This window comes from Elephantulus edwardii, unplaced genomic scaffold (assembly GCF_000299155.1).
Source record: "Elephantulus edwardii isolate Elephantulus edwardi_28Jun2011 unplaced genomic scaffold, EleEdw1.0 scaffold00398, whole genome shotgun sequence".
NCBI classification, from domain to species: domain Eukaryota; kingdom Metazoa; phylum Chordata; class Mammalia; order Macroscelidea; family Macroscelididae; genus Elephantulus; species Elephantulus edwardii.
This window is the reverse complement of record NW_006400148.1, coordinates 965,982-987,295: the sequence shown is the minus strand read 5'-3', so window position 1 is coordinate 987,295 and position 21,314 is coordinate 965,982. Positions and strand designations below refer to the sequence as shown.

The 21,314-nt window shown below is 36.8% G+C and overlaps 1 protein-coding gene across 1 annotated transcript in view; it reads right to left on the bottom strand.

Annotated features, from left to right (window-relative positions):
- The window catches only part of LRRIQ3 (leucine-rich repeats and IQ motif containing 3), a 156,120-nt gene that overhangs the window by 30,978 nt on the left and 103,828 nt on the right, over positions 1 to 21,314 (bottom strand). The window contains 1 exon segment of the mRNA XM_006902370.1: positions 1,043 to 1,172. Coding sequence (XP_006902432.1) covers positions 1,043 to 1,172 — 130 coding nt within the window.

The window sequence follows — 21,314 nt, the reverse complement described above, 5'->3', positions numbered from 1 at the left end:
CAAATTTCTGCTATGGAAGTTAACTAAACTGTGAGCAATATTTACATAGTAATAACTATTAAAACATTAAATATTATTTAAGCAGCAAACACTAAAATAATTCTCATGGAAGACTTATAAAGCATACGTATGTGAATTGGTATTGTTTATAAGAAAATTACATCTCTATCTCTCACAACAGAAAGTCATTCATAATATCTTCAATCTTTAAAGTTATTTTGACAGAACAAGCCAGTCATGCGAAAACATTATAATAAATAATGGAGAAATTAGTTTAAATTATTGAAAAAAAATGACTGGGTAAGAGTAAGTGGGTAGGCATAACCATGAATTATTATTTTTCCTTTAATTTGATTTTTGTTTAAGTCTAAGACTAGTTGGATTAAAAAGAAAAGTGCAGTACTTAAAAGGTACAGAATTTTATGATGTGAAAATGATGGAAAACTAATAATATTTTAAAACTGCTGACAAATGAGAATTTCTTGTAGTTAGTTCACTTTCTATGTAAAAAAGGTAAATATCAGTAAGGACAAAAAATGTGGAGAGCAGGAAGGAAATCTAAACATTTAGAATTAAGCAAAGTACTTGAAAAACAGATAAAACCTTGATATAACAAATGTACAAAAATGACTATATAACTTTTTTGAAAGTTAGAAATTTTAATATGTAATTATAAAATTTTATCAGAAAAAATGTAAAATGCAAAGTAGTGCATAATTCACAATCAAAATTTTACTAATAAGAAAAATATCACTTTAGAATATAAAATAATTATGTTCAAATACTGAAATAAATGTTATTTCATCGTAAGATTGCTTTTATATGTTAGTTGACAGACTTCATGACTATGCTGACATAGTCATACAGTTTCTGTTATCTTTATTACCCTTAAGAATATTTTTATTGGGGGGGGAGGGCTGGCCAGGGAGAAAAGTTAACAATGAACGGAAATTCAAAATCTGTGTAAATGTTCATTAAAATTAATAAAATTTAAAATGTATAGATTTTTATTAAATATAATTTTTAAATGAATCTAACCAACCTTTTTTAATTAGATGTCTGGGTTTATCTTCCTTTATGTCAATATCTTTTGTATTAAATTCATTTAAAACAGAGGAAATATATTTTCTGTGTTCTTTAAAACTTTTAAAATTAACTGGACAATATAGATCCTGTGGGGAAAAAAAAACAAACAATGTCAATGTTACTATTTAATATATCTTTAAGAGTTCTTAAAAGACTTTTCAAAAGTATTATGCTCTATCGTGATTAGTTTTTCTTTTAAAAACAACATTTAAAACCTGTGGAGTAGATAAGTTTAAAAGAAGATTTTTTTAAAAAAGAACTCTATTTAGTATGATTTTGTTAAATCAATTTTGTATTAACATTTAATTATATTGTTTGAAAATGTATTAAGGCAGATTGAGGGGAAAGGTGACTTATATAGAGAGTGTCCTGACAAAAATAACTAGAAGAAGAATAATACAGAATAAACAGAGTAATAAGATGGAGGTGAGCAGAAAGCCTGAATAAAAACTGGTAGTAAGACAAAGAGGGACAAAATTCTTTCACAGAACAATTAAAGAGGGTATAAAGCAAGAAAGGGAATGAGAAATGGGAACAGAATTATTAGAAGTCCTAAAAGTGGATCAAATGTTCATGGGAAGAGCAAGTTAAATCTGGAAGGTAAAGTTTCTGGAGAATGGAAGCACTCTAAGATACACCCTGTGATGTTTGTAGCTGGTTGGAAATGGTATAGAAATACTGTTCTCTACCTTTCTCTTCACAGTGAATCTCTTTAATTCAAGATATGAGAAAATTATGAGGATTTCAAAGTTTGAATTTATAGAGTTCCAAATCTGATTTAAGACCAAACCAAATGTGTCATTAACCCTTTATATGTAGTCTCAAATTATAGTAGTATTTCTTACATGGTGATAGTATACTAACTTAATACTTTTTAAAAAATATAAGAGTAGAAGTGATATATGATTGAGTATTATGGTTAGCACAGGAATCCAGAATTAAGGTTGCATAGAGAAGTGTACTAGGGTGGGGGTGGGGGGGAGGGGACGTGGGAATTGTATACTAATGAAGGATTTTTTTTTCTCTTCGGAGGGGGAAGCGAGCTGGTGGGGAGGGGTGGGCAGGGAGAAAAGTGGGCAATGAATAAATGGAAATCCAAAACCTCTGTAAATGTCTATTAAAATTAATAATGATAATAACATTTTTTAAAAAAGCAGGCTAGAGAAATAAAAGTAAATGAAGAAGAAAAAAAATATAAAGTAATTATTTCTATAATTGTCACTTTCTAGTCACTATTCAAATGAGTCCTGGTGGCAAGGTGAATAAAATATTGAACTGCTAAACAAAAAGTGAGCAGTTTTGCTTTCAGCTGCACTCAACTCAATGCTAGCTAGTTTGAGGGTTTTTGAGTTTATTCACTATTAAATCCACTAAAACATTTCTTAAAAATGTATTTAAACATTTCTTAAAATTATTCTACCAATAAAAAACAGTTTTGTTTGATCCATATCCTATTGTATCTGTGTGGAACATTTTTCGATGCTTGTAATTTTCTTCTTCCTTCATACTATTCTCCCTCTGTTAATATTCTTTAATATTTCATTTGCCTTTTTGTTGGTCTATATCTTAAATGTTGGTGAGTACTAATGTTTCATCCTTAAATTCTACAGTATTACATGTCTTTAATTGACTTCAAATAGTGATTCACAATAGGAATAGAATGCTTTCTCTGCTTTTTGCATTTAAATGAAAATACATGTAAGTATTTGGGAATAAAAAAAGCCAAAGCTGCCCATCGACAAACGAATGGCTAGAGAAGCTGTGGTATATTTGCACAATGGAATACTATGCTGCATTGAAAAACAAGGAACTCATGCAATATTATTCAAAATGGGTGAACCTGGAGGACATTATGCTGAGTGAGGTATCTCAGTCACAAAGGGACAAATGCTATATGGTGCCACTGTTGTAGAATGAGGCTGGCATTGGGGTGGGGGTAAGACTGAGAAAAACTGGATGAAATATGTTTACGGCATTTAAGTCTATGGGGGAGAGAATAGTCTAAAAGTATTATATTTTAGGGCATTATTTTTATCGTAGGAGTATGCAATGAGGGTTGTAGAGTGGATTATATTTGGGGCTAGAGGGTGGGGTTTGGGGAGGTGCGGGGGGGGATTGTGTACCAATGAGGGAGTTTTTCTTTTGCATTTCAAGGAGAGGAGCAAATGGGGGGCGAGGGGTTTGTGCGGGGAGAAGGGTGCAACAATGAATGAATGGAATCCCAAAATCTCTGTAGATGTTCATTGAAATGAAAAATAACCTAAATTTAAAAAACAAAAACAAAAACAAAAAAAAAAAACAAAACAAGGAACTCATGCAATATTATTCAAAATGGTTGACTCTGGAGAACATTATGCTGAGTGAAATATCCCAGTCACAAAAGGACAAATATTACATGATGCCACTGTTGTAGAATGGGACTGTCCTTGGGGTTGGGGAGAGACTGAGTAAGATGGGTTCAATAATGTATACTGCACTGAAACAGAGGAGGGAGAGAACTGTTTAAAAGAGATATATAACTAGGTATTTCTGTCATCACAGGAGTCTAGAGCGAGGGCTACATGGTGGAGGGGACCTGGGGGAGGGTTTGTAAAACAATGAAAGAATCTTTTCTTTTACTTTTCCATAAGTTTTGGACTCATGTACTTATAACTTGTTAATCAAAGTTGTGTCTTCTAGGTTGCAACACCCCCATGATACATCTTCAAGGATATGAACATGTACGGCCAAGCACAATCAATAAGAGTGCATCTAAATTCCAAAATCAATCTCCATAATAGTCTATGTGTTTCCTACTGCCAAAGGGGCCCTTTAGAGTAGTGAGAGAAGATCTTCACCCTGAAACCCACAGCGTCCCTTTTCAGCAGGAAGTAGCTAAGAGAATACGCCATTCCCTTTTCCTTATGACTCAGGGTGAAGTCTCTCTCAGGGAGGAGTGATAGGGAATGGCAAAGGACACACTGACAAAGAAGATTAATCAGAACTGGCTTTGACAAGCACTGTGGCATTTGGACAAGAACAAACTGGGAGGAGGGTGGAGAGAATAGTGCAACAATGAATGAATGGAAACCCAAAATCTCTGTAAATGTTTATGAAAATTAATAAAATATAATTATAGAAAAAAAATTTCTGTCACATTGTGTATAAAAAGTCTAGAGGTAAGTATTGTATTTGTCTGATAAGGTCATCAGGGTTTCTGAACTTTTTTATACTATTCATCCTATTGCATCTTCTGTTCTGAACTTCAGGTTGTCTTAACAAAATAGCTGCTAGGTTTCCAAGTATCATGTTTTCTTCCACACAGAATTATGTTAAAAAGGGGAGGAATGGCAAAAAATATACCACAAGTCTTAAAGAGCTTTACTAGAAGCTCTTCTAATAACTTTGAAGTATTTTTCATTGGCCATTCACAGCTATAAAGGAGAGAGAAGTAAATGGAGCCTTTTGCTTGTAGTTACACATGAATTAAAATTGAACAACTCTTATAAGGGGTGGGGGAAGAAAGACAAATATTGGTAATATTGGTAAGGAATCAGCAGTCTGTCAAAGAGAAAAGTCAGAAACTTGCGAGGAACATCTATTTGTATTTTGAATGGTCTTCCCATGATACTATGAATAGTTTCCAGCAAGAACTATTCAACTAAATTCTGAAGACATATGTATATTTATATTCTTCAGAACTTGCTTATTTGTTTATGGAACACTTATATAGTATTTACAATATGTAATTGCTTTTAAGTTCTACCAATATGAATTGATTTATTGTTTCTTGTTATTATGTAGAAAAAAAATCATCAGAGATAATTAAGCATTGTGTCCTTTCCCTTGGAAAATTCCACAGATACAATGAATATCTTAATGAGGAAAACTGAAGCCATATCATCATGGAATCCTAGGTACTTGAAGATGTGTCCCATTTCCCTGTTTTTATAGGGTTTGGTGTTTTGTTTTGTTTTTGTCCAAATTTCTACACTATATACTTCCACAAAACATGCTTAAATTTATTTTATATAGGATGTTTCCTAATTTACCTATTGACAACATCTTTAACCATTGACTTGCTCTGGAATGATTTATTATTTTTCAGTATGTCTCAGGTATTAACTATCCCTGGCTTAAATCTCTCTCTCTCTCTCTCTCTCTCTCTCTTTCTCTCTCTGTCTCTCTCTCTCTCTTTTCCCCCTCTCAACATTCACGTAAGACAATTATTTTCTATTCTTTACATGTCAGAAATACCCCACTTTTTGTTATGAACATAAATTATTATTCTCACCCATTAAAATACTATACTAATCATATTTTCTTTTCTATGAGAAAATTTTCTTAAAGTTGCTCAAGGTACTAACTATAATTCATAGTACAAAAATATGACATGATTTTTATTAATGTTGCTTCTCTTTTCACTTGGCTTAATATTTGCATTAGATAACATGTGATTAAAATTAATGTAGTCCACTGATTTACAGTCAAATCTGTAAGAGTTGACTATTGGTTTTCATCGAGTTCCTCTAACAATCTACTTCAAATTATATTACCATTCTTATATTTACCTCTTTGTTTGAATTTGACTCTATGCTGGCAACTTACTACCCTCCCCCCCTTTCTACTACTAATGCAGAACATTGACAATGTTAAAAATAATTGGTTTGGTCAAACGGTCTTCTAAGTGGTACAGCCCTGGTCTGTCCATTTTCTGTACAGAGGTAACTCATGGTTGCTGTGATGCTGAACACTGTGACACTCATGTGTCAAAAGTGATAATGGTTACCCATGGTGGACAGTGTTTGGTGGAGCTCACAAAAGACAAGTTTGGAAGCAGGAGTGGCACGTCAGAAATAGCTTGTCTCTGGAAACCCTATGAACGTGGAAAAACTATGAAAGTTATACAACTGTTGCGGTCTTTTGTTCATGTGGTTGCTATGAGTTATCTACGACTTAACAGCACTTAACAACAACAATAATGCAGGACATCGACAATGTTTCCAATTCTATTTGAACTATATTTTTTTTCTTGTTAAAGGTCTCATACTATTATCTCATTGCTGATAATAGTAAAAATAGAGCAAAAGTCTCCATTTTAAAATATTACTTCTATCGCTACTTATTACTTTACTTTCTCTTTAAAAATACAAAACAATTCTGAGGTACCAAATTTCTATTAAAATTGTACTTTATTTATAGAATTATCACAAAGAACAGAAATTGGATATATAAACCCGCTACCATGTTTTCATTTAACAACATTTTCTTGTAACAGCATTAATCAAGTCAAACCTCTACCTAAACATAGAGAACAAGGGAATACTGGTTTAAAATCAGGAAAGGTGTGAGTCGGGATTCTATCCTTTCTGTACACCTATTCAATCTGTACACTGTAAAATAATTTAAGAAGCTAGACTAAATGAAGAAGAATATAGCATCAAAATTGCAAAAAAATCATTAACAGTCTAGATTTTGCAGATGACACAATCTTGCTGGCTGAAAACAAAGAAGACTCGAAGCATTTACTGAAGGGTATCGAAGATTACAGCCTCCTATACAGAATTTATCTTGTAAAAAGAACAAGGAAAACATCAAAAAGGCCATATCTGAGATCTATTAACTCTGCAATGGGGAAATATACCCATTATCATCATCTGTGCCAAGAAATCTGGGGAACAGCCAACAGGCCCATTAACTGGAAAAGATCAATATTTGTTCCCATTCAAAAGAAAGGTGACCCAACAGAGTGCAGAAATTATGGAACAATATCATTGATATCACATGCAAGCAAGATTGTGCTGAAAATAATCCAAAAATGTCTAGAGCAATAGGTCAACAGAGAACTGCCAGATGTGCAGGCTGGATTTAGAAGAGGTCGTGTTACTAGGGATATTATAGCTAACATTAGCTGGATCTTGACAGAAAGCAAACAATACCAGAAGAATGTCAATCTGTGCTTCATTGACTATGCAAAGGCTTTTGACTGTGTGGATCACAACAAGCTGTGGCTGACTCTGAGGAGAATGGGAATCCCAGAACATTTGATTGTGCTAATGCAAAACCTATATTTGGACCAAGAGGCAGTTGTCAGAACAGAGCAGGGAGACACTACATGGTTCAAAATCAAGAAGGGGGTTCGTCAGGGATGTATTCTGTGTCCGTACCTTTTTAGTTTGTATGCATAACAGATAATCTGAGATACTGGGCTATATGTAAAGAGGAATGTGGAATCAGGATTGCTGGAAGAGTCATCAACAACCTGTGTTATGCAGATGACACAACCCTGCTCGCTGAAACTGAGGAGGACCTGATGTGCTTGCTGCAGAAGGTCAGGGACTGCAGCCTTCATTCAATATGGATTAAAACTCAACATCAAGAAAACAAAGATTCTCACCACTGGGGCAATTGGCAGTATCAGTATGGATGGTGAAGAGATTGAGGTAGTTAACAGTTTTTGTCTACTTGGCTCCATGGTCAACACTCTTGGTAACAGCAGCCAGGAAATCAAGAGATGCATTTCATTGGGAAAGTCATCTATGAGGGACCTCTCAAGAGTACTGAATAGCAACGAGGTCAGGCTGAAGACTAAAGTGCGTCTGATCTGGGCTATAGTCTTCGCAATTATGTGCTATACATTGGAGAGTTGGCCAGCGAAGAGGGTTGATAGAAAGAGAATTGATGCCTTTGAGCTGTGGTGCTGGAGAAGACTGTTGAATATACCATGGACTGCTAGGAGAACAAACAGGTTTGTCCTGGAGAAGGTGAAGCTGGAATGCTCCTTGGAGTCAAAGATTCTGAAGCTTCGTCTGACATACTTTGGGCATGTTGCAAGGAGGGACTGGTCCTTGGAGAGGGACATCATATTTGGCAGAGTGGAGGGGCGGCAAAGGAGAGGAAGACCTTCGATGAGATGGGTCGATTCTGTGACTGGATTGGTGGGAATAAGTGCATTTGAGTTAGCTAGGTTGGCACAAGATAGAAGAGCATTTAGAGCTCTTGTACATAGGGTCACTATGAGTCACAAGTAACTCGATGGAACATAACAACAACAACAACACATAGCACAAAACTCATAACTATGAAGTCAAACATGTCTTTTGCTCTCCAGTAATTCTTTCTACTAATTTAAACACCAAACTTATCACTGTATTGGATCCAAAATGCATTGCAATATCTCTCAGACCAAACCATACTCTTGATTATGAGATTAATTAGGGAAGTTAACAGATTACAATTTCAGTTGACAATTTCTTAGTCATTAGTTTCTAAAGCAAGTTCAGGGCCCTTCGGCCTTCATCCTCACAGCTTTAGGCCAGTGCTACAAAGATCTTAGTCCTCACAATTAAGGCATCTTCCCATTCAGTCTTCCAACAAATGTAGCCAAAGGCTTGTAGCTCTGGTTATGTGGATAGCAGTCCCAAGGCCAGCTCTATCTCATGCCAGGTCTCTGCTTCTCTTTTGTGGCTACCGCTTCTCTTCTGTATGTCTGGCTGGCAAAAAATCTCTGACTCTAAAGGGAGATTTTCATTTTCCGCTTTTTCTTTCCTGGTAGTAAGATTCTCAAAATTTGCCAGCTGAAGCTGCTCGTTAAGTGATAAGACTCGTCAATTCCTTTGTGGATAGGCTAACATATTCTATTTGCTTGTTCCTGCTGATCCACACAGCAAAGTCAAAGTCAATAATAGCAAAGAAAGCCTTTTTGAACAATGAACTCTTCACACCACTCATCTACACAAAGAATGCAAAAATCTTCACCAGTGGGCCGATATCTTCCTGATAAAGAAATGAAGATTGAGATTGTCAAAGATGTCATTTAACTTGGACCCACAGTCCAAACTGTGATAAAACTTTGACACATATTGAGTATGCTGTCAGGAGGTTCAGTCTTTAGAAAAGGAGATCATGTTGGAAAAGGTAGAGGGCTTGACAAGGAGATAAATACCTTCAAGGATATGGTATTGACACAATGACTGAAACAATGAACTTGAGCTTGGCAGAAACTGTGATGATGGACTAAGACAGGAAATTATTTATATCTGTGGATCATAGGATTCTTATGTGTCATAATCCACTGGACAATACCTAAAAACAATAGCATGCCTTTTTCAACATTTCAAATGTCTCTCTTTAGCTTAGAAAAGAAGGATCTATAACCAAGAGGGACTATGAGACAGTGGCAAATAACTATAGAAAGATAATTAGAAACCAAAAATATGAACAGAGTCAATAAACAAGCTTCTGGGGTGAAATATATTAGCTTTTCTTTTACATTGAATAACAGAGGATAAAAAGAATATGCTCACTTATTGGTTAATTTTTGAAAGCATGGAAAACAGTTATTGATGACTTTGGATGGTCTAATAAAGGCTCTTTGTCAATAATAGAAAGTTAATTCTACTTGCAGTATCTTAAACCTAAAAAGTCATCCTCAACACTTTTACAACATGCTTTGGTAGCATTTAGAAACAGACTAATCATCAATAAAATGAAAATTGTTAATAAGTTAATAGAAAATATATTTGTATTTTTAATAGGCTAAACTTTATTTATATTCAGATGAGCTTGGCATATTATGGCTTTATTTAAGCAACATAATTGATTAAATTTTCCATTTCTTATAGAAAGAGAATATAATTAATTAGGGATCAGTCATGTTGAATAACTACAAGGAAAAGAGGTGGGTTAATAAGAATGTTATCAACATGAAAGTAGAACTGTAAGATTATGATATATGTATCTTTTATCAGCCCTATACTGGTAAATACTTATTTTCATTACTTGAATCAAAAGAAAACTCTTCATTCTTTTTTAGATAAAATAGGATTGAGAACCACACGCTGGACAGAAGTCTAAAATTGTAAACAGACTGGAGAAATGAGTGACATTGGTGGTGGTGTTGTTAGGTGCCATCGAGTCTATTATGACTTGATGTAAAATAGCGACTATAAATAAATGCTCTGAAACTAGTTCTGTCCTGTACAATCATCACACTTCCTGACGCACTAGATCCCATTGTAGCAGTCACCTTGTCAATCCATGTGGTTGAGGGTCTTCCTCTCTTCATTGACCTTCGACCCTTCCCAATATCATGTCCTTCTCCAAGGGATAGCACTACCTAGCAATACATCCAAAATATGTTAGGCAAAGACTCATCATTCTTGCTTCCAAAGAGCACCCTGGTTGTACCCACTCCAAGATATATCTATTTGTTTTCTTGGACGTCCATGGAATGTTCAGTGCTCTTCTCCAACACCACAGCTAATTGGCTTCATTTCTTTTTCTATCATCCTTATTCATTGTCCAGGTCTTGGATGCATAGCTAGTAATCAGAAAGATCATGGCCTGAATCAGATGAACCTTAGTCCTCAAACTGACATCACTACTTCTCAGTAATTTGGAAAGGTCCCTAGCTGCAGATTTTCTCAGTGTAATGTGTCTCCTTATTTCCTGACTGCTTGTACCAAGGGTGTTAATTGTGGATACAAGCAACATGAAGCTGTTGACAGATTTATTCTCCTCTCCATCATGACACAGCCTATTGGTCCAGTGGTAAGAATCTTTGTTTTCTTGATATTGAGATGCAATCCATACTTGAAGGCTGCATTCCTTTATCTTTTTCAGCGAGAAGTTGCACTGACGTTAAACAAGTGAAATTCAATAAGAAAAAAAATTGCAGAGTTAAAAAAAAAGGACACTATCACTGCAACACATTATTAGAATTAAGAATAAGAGTGGAAAAAGAGTCATGGGATGGTGGTGGTGCTGGTGCTGGTGACACTGGTGTTAGGAACCATCACATCAGTTTAAACTCACAATGACCGTATGAATAGCTGATCTATACTTGGCCCTATTTTGTACCATCCACATCATCTCTGACATGTTCAAGTCCATTCTTACAATCACTGTGTTAATCTATCTTGTTGAGGGCCTTCCTCTATTTCTCTTACTTTCTATTTTTCTCAGTATGATGTCTTTTTTCAAGAAAAGCACTTCCTGACAACATTCTTAAAAGACGCATAATTTGGCGTGTAGAGGGAGGAGACGGTGAAGGAAATGTGAAAGATTCACCAAGGATCTGGAAAGACTGGATAATGGTAGGCGTAGTTTAATGGTGATTAATTTTATAAAACATAATGAATGGGAATGATTGTATGTAACATAATATGAATGAAGGATAGTATGAAACACAACATATACAAACTTTGTAAGCAAACCAAAGTATGTGAGACCAAATTTGAACTATATGACCTTATGGAACACATTGGTTGTATTTCCTCCAAGAAAAACTTGTGTGCTTTTTGAAAAGTTCATGGCATATTCAGCACTCTTCTCCAACACCATAATTTAAAGGAATCTATTTTTCTTGCGTCATTCTTATTCACTGTCTAACTTTCATATGCACAGGAAGTAATTAAGAAGACCATGACAAGCTCTCTTTATTCTTTAAACTGACACCATTGTTTTTTAGCACTTTGGAGAATTCTTTGATATAGTATATTTTCCCAATGCAGTATTTATTTTGCTATCGTGACTATTATGACCATGGATGTAGATTAGTAGATTACGGATTCAAGTAAATTGAGATCACTCAAAACTTGACTCTTTCCTCCATCTACCATGCTACTGCCTTGATTGTCTGCAGCAAGTGTTTCAAGTCTTCCTACTTTAAGCAAGATTGTGCCATCTGCAGTTGTTGGTGAGTTTTCCTCGAATGTTATGTTATATTTTTCTTCATGTAGTCCGTCTTCTCAAATTATTTTCTCAGCATGTAGGTTGAATATGTATGGAGAAAGGATAAACTACTGAGGCACATCTTTCCTGATTTTACACCATGTTGGTGTGTACTATAGAGTCAGAACCAACCCATAACTGACTCTCCAGTGGGTTTCAAAGGGAACAAATCGCACAGGAGGAGATTGCTGATCCTTCTCCCACAGAGCAGTTGGTGACTTCGAGCCATGTGCTTTTGGGATTGCAGTGTAGTTTCTTACTATTAGGCTTCAGTGCTTCCTTATTCTCTTTAATCAACAGCCTCATGGTCTATGTATCATATTTGTATGAGCACAATTAAATGTTCTGAGATTTTCATTCTTCTCAATGTTAGCCATAATTTGTTATAACCCACCTAGTTAATAAAGCACAAAGAAACACATTTCTGCTATCTTCTGATTTCAGCTCAGGTCCAATTGACATCAGCAGGAATTTCTTCTCTTATCTCACACAGCCTCTTCTGAACCCAGCATGAATTTCTGGAAATTCTTTTCATATACCATTCCAGTAATTTTTAAACAGTCTTTTAGCAAGAGTTTACTTTCACATGATATTAATAATTATTTTGTTGTTGTTGTTATGTGTTGTTGAGTTGTCTAGAATTCATAGTGGCCTTGTGTACAATAGCTCTGAACTGTATTCTATCCTGAGGCAATCCTCACCATCTCCTACACAATTGCCCTGGTAGCTCCATTTATTGTGTCAATACAGCTCATCCAGAGTCTTCCTCTTCTGCGCTATCCCTCTACCCTTCTAAGCACCATGTACTTCTCCAAAGACTGGGTCCTTCTGGTCCCACATGCCCAAAGCATGTGAGATGGAGCTTCATAATCCTTTTCTCTAATGAGACCCTTGATTTCACCTTCTCGAGAAGAGACTTGTTCGTTCTCTTGGTAGTCCACCAGTGCTCTTCTCCAGCACCACAAGTCAAGGGTCTCTATTCTTCTTCTATAATCCTTAGTCATTGTCTTATTCTCTAATGCGTAGCAAGTAATTACAAAGACCATGGCCTACATTATACACACCTCAGTCTCTAGACTGACGTCATTGCTCTTCAGCACTCTGGAGAGGCCCCTGACAGCAGATTTCCCTGATTTGTCTTTTGACTTTCTGACTACTCTTAAAAAGAGTAATGATTGTGGAGGGAAAGTATCCTGAAGCTGTTAATAATCTCACCATCTACCACGGTGTTGCTAATTGACCTAGAGGTGAGAGTCTTTGTTTTCCTGATGTCGAGCTTCAGTTCAAATTGAAGACTCTAGTCCTTGACATTCTTCAGCAAATGCTTCATATTCTTCTCAGTTTGGGCAAGCAAGTTTGTGTCATCTGCTTAATGCAGGTTGTTGATAAATCTTCCTCTAATCCTGATGCCACTCTTCATAAAGGAGCCTCCTGAATGATCTGCTGTGCACACAGATTGAAAAGGTATGGAGACAAGATGCATCCTGAGTTTTGAATCATGCAGTGTTTCCTTGCTCTGTTTTAAAAATCGCTTCCTGGTCCAAGTATAGGTTTCACAAGAGCACTATTCGGTATTCTGAGATTCTCATTCTTCTCAAGGTTAGCCACAAACTGTTGTGATTCATACAGCAAAATGTTTTGCACAATCAATGAAACACAGGCATGCCTCTAGTACTCTCTGCTTGCAGGCAAGACCTATATGACATTGGCTATGATGTCCCTAGTGTCACTGGCTTCTTTTAAACCAGCTTGCACTTCTGGAAGTTCTTTGTCAATGTACTGTTCCAGTCATTTTGTTTTGTTGGATAATTTCCACATTCTATTGGATGACCTTTTTGAGCGGAATATTTTAGAAAAGAGCTAATATTATAGGGAAGATAAATATTTTATTGAAGAGCAAATTAATTAGAAATTTGTGGCTGATATAATCTTATATTGAATTAAAAATCTTAGTCATTTAGAATGAGGTATGTGGTAGTCACAAACCGAAACATTATGACAATTTAACGCACCATATTTTCAGATAATTATGGTTTATCTGGAACAGGAGAGGAGGCAGCCTATCTACTGAATAATTTTGAAAATAAACATTATGTGAACAGGTCATTTTTAAATCTAGTGTAGAAACAGATAATAAAGATTTGGGCTTCCTGTCTCTTCCTACTTCATCTCTGAAAATAATACAACCCTCTTTCAAACAAAATAACTTGTTCTTGTAATGTGTCACCGAGTCCCTTGTGACTCGTAGCAAGCCTATATACCGTAGTTCTGAACCCTGCTGTATCTTCAGCTAACCTTATTTTCTCTGATATACCTATACCCTAGTCATTGAGTCAATCCATCTCATCAAAGGTCTTCCTCTCTTAGACTGTCCCTCCACCATTCCAAACATGATGTCCCTCTCTAAGGACTGGTCTCTCCTCACAACATAACCAAAGTATGTCAGACAAAGCCTCAGGATCCTTGCCTCCAGGGAGCCGCCCGGTTTGACCCTTTCCAAGATAAATCTGTTTGTTTTCCTAGCAGTCCATGGTACCCTCAATACTCTTCTCCAGCACCACAGCTCAAAGGTATCAATTCTCCTTCTATCATCCCCATTCATAACTTAGGGTTTAATAACTCAGGATTTTATTTTTAATTTTACTTCATATGAAACTTTATTTCTAGCACAAACTCAAACTGTAATAGTTGACACAAAATTGATTCCAATAAATGTTGTTGTTGTTGTTATGTGCCTTCGAGTCACTTGCGACTCATAGCGACCCTATGTACAACAGCCCTAAACTCTGCTCTGTCCTGTGTCAATCGCACTGTCTCTGACGCTCCCATCCTGATTAACCCAGTCACTGAATCAATCCACCTCATAGAGGGCCTTCCCCTCCTGCGCTGTCCCTCCACCCTCCCAAGCATGATGTCCTTCTGCAAGGACCGGTCTCTCCTTACAACATGTCCAAAGTATGTTAGACGGAGCCTCAGAATCCTTGCCTCCAAGGAGCCACCTGGTTTAACCCTTTCCAGGATGAATCTGTTTGTTTTCTTAGCAATCCATGGTATTCTCAATACTCATCTCCAGCACCACAGCTCAAAGGCATCAATTCTCTTCTCTCCTCCTTTATTCCAATAGACAGTGACCTAGTAATGTGTTTTAGAGTAGAACCATGGTCCATGGAGGTTTCAATACTGGTGTCTCTTGGAAATAGATATTGAACTCACTCTGGACAATCTGAGCTACCAATATATTGGTTAGTAACTGATAATTTACCCACTTGTACCATATATTATAAATTAATGTTTGCAATCTGTTAACTTCCTTCCATTTCCACTTTCATTTTTTTCATCTAAGCTACAGTCATTCATTCTTGATTAACAACCAACAGCCTATTTTCTGGTTTCTGCCTTCATTTTGGGTTACCACCCAACTATATAGTTGTCAAGAAAGTATATATGGTTATGTTTCATTTTGTCTTTACATTCTTTGATGGATATCCATAGAGAGGATTCACATCAACAGCTATAAAACATCAAAACATAGCACCTAACTACACAGCTAAAATGATGTCATACTACTCTTGTTTGTTCTTGAGACTGATACAACATTAGATTTCATTTATTTTTTAAAAAATATATTTTAAACAAAACAAATTGAGTATCTCAGACATGTTTAGAAGCTTAATTTTATTTGCATATGAATAACTGATAGTCTGCTGTATTACTGACACTTACTTATATTTCCAATCTTATCTTTCAATATTATCTCCTCAGAAAAGCTTTCCCTGCCAATCTTACTAGAAGGAAGCATCTTTCTTTTATTCTCTATCCTGTCTTCTTCATACATGATGTTGTTGTTGAGTGTTTTTGAGTTGAGCATTATTCATAGTGACACAATGAAAAACAGTATATCCAGCCTATCATGTATCCTCCTTATTCCCAACACACTTGAGTCCACTGCTAAAGACACTGTATCAATCAATCTCATGGAGGGTCTTCTCTTTAACTCTTCCTCTATTCCCCACCTTTCTGAGTATGATGTCCCTCTCCAAGGAATTGTTGTTATTGTTGTTGTTGTTATGTGCTGTCGAGTCACCTGTGACTCACAGTGAACCTATGTGCAACATTTCTAAACCTTGTTCTATCCTGTGACAATCTTGTCTCTGACACACCTCCCCTCATGACTCCAGTCACTTAATCAGCCCATTTCATCAAGGGTCTTCCTCTCTTGTGCTGTTCTTCCACTCTCCAAAGTATGATGTCCCTTTCCAAGGACGAGTTCCTCCTTGAAACATGTCCAAATTATGTCAGACAAAACTTCAGAATCCTTGCCTCCAAGGAGCAGCCTGGTTTTACCCTCTCTAGGATGAACTTCTTGTTCTCCTGGCAGTCCATGGTATATTCAATACTTTTCAGCACCACAACTCAAAGGCATCAATTCTCCTTTTATCATCCCTAATCATTTCCCAGAATTCTGATGCATAACAAGCAATTGCAAAGACCATGCCTTGGATCAGTGCATCTTAGTCTCCAGATTGACATTGTTGTTCTTCAGTACTTTGGAGATGTCTCTGACAGCCGACTTTCCCAATGCAATTTGTCTTTTAATTTCCTGGCTGTTGGTGCCAAAAATGTTGATTGTTGAGCCAAGAACACTAAAGCTGTTAAAAATATCAATATCTTCACCATCTATCGCAATACTGCCAATCTGCACAGTGGTGATATTCTTTGTTTTCTTGATGTTGAGCTTCAATCCATATTGAAGGCTGTAGTCCTTGACTTCTGCAGCAAGAGTTTCAGGTCCTCAGTTTCAGCAAGCATATTTGTGTCATCTGCATAATAACAGATTGTTGATGAGTCTTCCTCCAACACTAATGCCACATTTCTCCAAGGAATAGCATCTCATAATAGCATAGCCAAAGTACATGAGATGAAGCTTTGCCATCACTGCCTCCAAGGAGCACTCTAGTTGCACGTTATTCTAGACTTCTCTGTTTGTTCTTTTGGCAGTCCACAGCCTAGTCAGCACTCTTCTTCAACATCATAGCCCAAAGACATTGATTCTTATCCTGACATCCTTATTTGCTTTCTAGCTCTTTAATGCACACACAGTAGGTTACTGGAAAGACTATTACTTGAATCAGGTGCACGTTGGTCATTAAGCTGATATCGTTGTTCTTCCAGATTTTGGAGAGTTCCCTAACAGAAGACTTTCTCAATGCTACATGACTTCTGACTGCTGATATAATGGGTGTTGGTTGTGGATCCAAGCAACATGTGATTTGATTAGTTTAAAATCAACTCAATCTTGATAGATTACAAGTGGCCATGTAAGATGCAACTGCTAGTGTCTCCCCTTACAAAGCAAAGAGTTAAGAAAAATCAAAGACACAGGAAACAATTCATCCAAAGAAACTAATGGATCATGGGTTTCCAAGGATGTAAATCTTAACAGGAGCAGACATCTCACCTTTTTTTCCTGTGAAGTAGCTGTTGGATTTGAACTGATAACCACAATTTCTACTAGTCTGAGACCAGAAGAACTAGATGGTTCATATCAATCACTACTGGCTGCTGTGATCAGAATCACAATAGAAGATCTTGGACAACGTAGGGGAAAGTGTAGAACAAAAATTGGCCTGATATGGTCTGATAGAGACTAATTGAACCCCTAAGACCTTCCCCAATGACTCACCTGTCAGTTGAATAATAAACAGGCTTCTACAAGAATAATAATACCAGGTAGGAACGCAGTTCTCAGAACAACCAACCTTCTTCAACTAAAAGGGCACCATTTGCCTAAAAACAAATCTCATAAAGTAGAAAGGGCAGAAAAAAGAAGCATAAATGGAAATGGAGAACTCAGGGAGACACTGGGAAGAGTATTGCTACGTTGGAGGCATTGAAACTATTGTCATTATAGAAAATGGACATAGATAATTAATTGGAAAATAATTTTGGAATGCTTGCACTGTGAATATTATGATTAATATCATAAAACAAAATGCATTAATCATTAAATGGAAAGCTAATTTATTTTGTAAATGTTCACTCAAATCACAATAACAACATAATTTTCCTTTGTAAATGGACACCCTAACCACAATAAAATTTCTAAGAAAGGGGGGAGGGAATCAACTAAAAAATAAGTTTGAGGCATTGAAATTAACAATTAAAAACAAATGACGTGAAGGATGGCATAAAAGATACCATTCATGAAGATAGTAAAAAAGATCGCTATAAAAACAGAAGCGAAAGGAAAAAACCAAAAAGCATGTCAGAAGAGACTCTGAAAATTGCACTTGATCTTCAAGAAGTCAAAACAAGGGGAAAAAACACTGAAGAGATGAAAAAAAGTTTTGAGAGCCAACTAGAGAAGATAATGCAAAGTATTATAATGGAAATGTGCGAAGAGCTGGAGTTGGAGAAAAAAAAAGGTGGGGGGGAAGCAACTCTGTTGGCATTTCTCAAGTTGAAAGAAATTTTCAGAGAAACAAATTCAAGCCCTGAGTTGCAAAACTGAGAGACACTATGGGAAAAATCTTGAATGATCCAGGAGGTAAACAAAGAAGATAGAGGGATTATACAGAGTCATTGCACAAAACAGAATGGACTGGCACTGAAAAATTTTGGGAAGTAACATATGATCTACATAATACTTTTTACAATTTTATTTGAGTTGCAAAATTTATTTTTCCTAATGTACAAGGGGAAAGACTGCTTTTCCTGGTTCTTGGTACAATGGAGATACTCAATGATTATTTTTTTAATGTAAATGAAAAGCTAGTTGGAAAGAGAACTACTGAAAAATAACCGGTGGATATTCTTGAACTTTGTTTTGATATAACAAATGTATTCTTTGGACAGGAGGCTAACAGCCAAAAGTAAAAGTTTACAAAAAAGTCCTTTCCTAATTTGTCTTTTCTATAGGACTTCATGCCAAGAAATGATTTTCAAAAGTTACTGAAATCTTCCACAACATCTCACAACTCCTCCTGAGTCTCTAAGGAGCCACTAGCGTCTGCTATGAATCAGTTTTGAATAAATGATACAAAACAACAAGTATCACCTTTGGGTTGGCAGAGCAATGCCTTACCTACCAGGCCACCAGAGCTCTTCTATTTGTTCCTATACTGCTATATTAGTTTTTATTTAAACAAACTTCTGTTCTGTTTATTATTGTTCCTGGTAAATAAATAGGTTGTTGTCAGGTTGATTCTGAGTTGTGCATTATAAAGTTTAGTGATTGATACTTTTGGAAGTAGATAGATAGTCAAGTTTTTATTTTAATCTGTCTTTGTTTTGTTAAGTACCATTGAGTTGGAGCCAACTCATAGCTAACCTTCCAGTGGTTTTTCAGAGGTTGCAAGACTGCCCATCTTTCTCTCACAGAACAGGTGGTAGATTTGAATTCTATATCCTTAGACTGGCAGCACAACTCCTTACTACTGACATGTACTTAAAACTTCTCTTATTTAGCAACCAAGCACGTTAAATGTTTACATCTCCCATGGACTCGTGATAAATTAGTTCCACTTGTATGATCAGCTTTAGATTATTCGTAGACTCCCAATTTACCAGCATTTTGGTATCTTTCTTTCATTTTGGTGTCTTCCTTTCTTTTCTTCTCAGTAAAGCCTCTTATCTTTAAGGGAATTTTAAAAATAATAATTTTTTTTGCTTTTTTAATTAATTTATTTATTTTTCATTTCAATTAATATCTACAGAGATTTTGGAATTCCATTCATTCCTTGTTGCACCCTTCTCTCCGCCCGCTCCCCCACTTTGCTCCTCTCCTTGAAAAGCAAAACTCCCTCATTGGTACACAATCACCCCCGCACATCCCCCACCCCAAAATATAATCCACTCTGCAACCCTCATTCCGTACTCTTATAATAAACATAATGCCCTAAAATATAATACTTTTAAACTATTCTCTCCCCCATAGACTTCAATGCAGTAAACATAATGCATCCAGTTTTTCTCAGTCTTACCCCCGCCCTGATGTCAGCCTCATCAGAGGGAGCTCTGGTGGCCTAGTGGCAAGAAGGTACACTGCAATCCAAGAGGCGCATGGTTCAAATCCACCAGATGCTCTGCTGAAGAAGGAGGGGCAATCGCCTCCTGTACCAGTCAGATCCAATTTGACAGTTGTTGTCGTTATGTGCCGTCGAGTTGTTTGTGACTCAATAGCAACCCTAGGTACAACAGCCCTAAACCCTGCTCTATCCTGTGCCAATCTCATGGGCTCTGACACACCCATCCCGATTACCCCAGTCACTGAATCAATCCACCTCATAGAGGGTCTTCCCCTCTTGCGCTGTCCCTCTACTCTACCCAGCATGATGTCCCTCTCCAAAGACCTGTCTCTCCTTACAACATGTCCAAAGTATGTCAGACAAAGCCCCAGAATCTTTGCCTCCAATGAGTAGCCTGGTTTAACCCTCTCTAGGATGAATCTATTTGTTTTCTTGGCAGTCCATGGTACCTTCAATACTCTTCTCCAGCACCACAGCTCAAAGGTGTCAATTCTCCTTCTGTCCTCCCTAGTCATTGTCCAGCTCTCTGATGCATAACAAGCGATTGCAAAGCCCATGGCCTGTATCAGGCACACCTTCGTCTCCAGAGAGACACTGTTGCTCTTGAGTAATTTAGAGAGGTCCCTAACAGCAGACTTTCCCATCGCAATACGTTTTTTTATTTCCTGGCTGCTGGTGCCAAGAGTGTTGACTGTGGAGCCGAGCAAACTGAAGCTGTGAACAATCTCAATTTCCTCGCCATCCATCCTGTTGATACCAATTGGTCCAGTGGTGAGAATCTTGACATTGAGCCTCGGTCCATACTGAAGGCTGCAGTTCTTGACCCTCTGCAGTAAGTGCATGAGGTCCTCCTCAGTTTCAGCGAGCAATGTTGTGTCATCTGCAAAACGCAGATTCTTGATAGATCTTCCACCAATCCTAATGCCACACGTCTCCTCATAGAGCCCAGCCTCTCAGATAATCTGCTCTGCACACAAGTTGAAAAGGTATGGAGATAGGACACATCCCTGGCACACACTCTTCCCAATTTTGGACCATTCAGTGTTGCCCTGTTCTGTTCTGACGACTGCCTCTTGGTCCAAGTATAGGTTTTGCTTTAGCACGATTAAATGTTCAGGGACTCCCATTCTTCTCAGAGTCAGCCACAGTTTGTTATGATCCACGCAGTCAAATGCCTTTGCATAATCAATGAAACATGCATAAAGAGTAATAATTTTAAAAATGGGAAGAAGGTGCACTGCAATCCAAAAATCGTGTTTTAGAAAATATTTAAACGGCTAACTCTAGGCTTCTATAAAGCCTCAACTGAAAATATTTTTATATATCCATTCTTATTTTAACATTCACTATAGATCATGCTCTTTTTTAAGCTGCCATATAAATTTGACTGATAGGCTCTTACATTAATCCATTTTTCCTTTACTTCTGCACTTTCTCCCATTACAATGACACCTTACATCTCTGATACTTCAGCTGGTCATTCTTCAT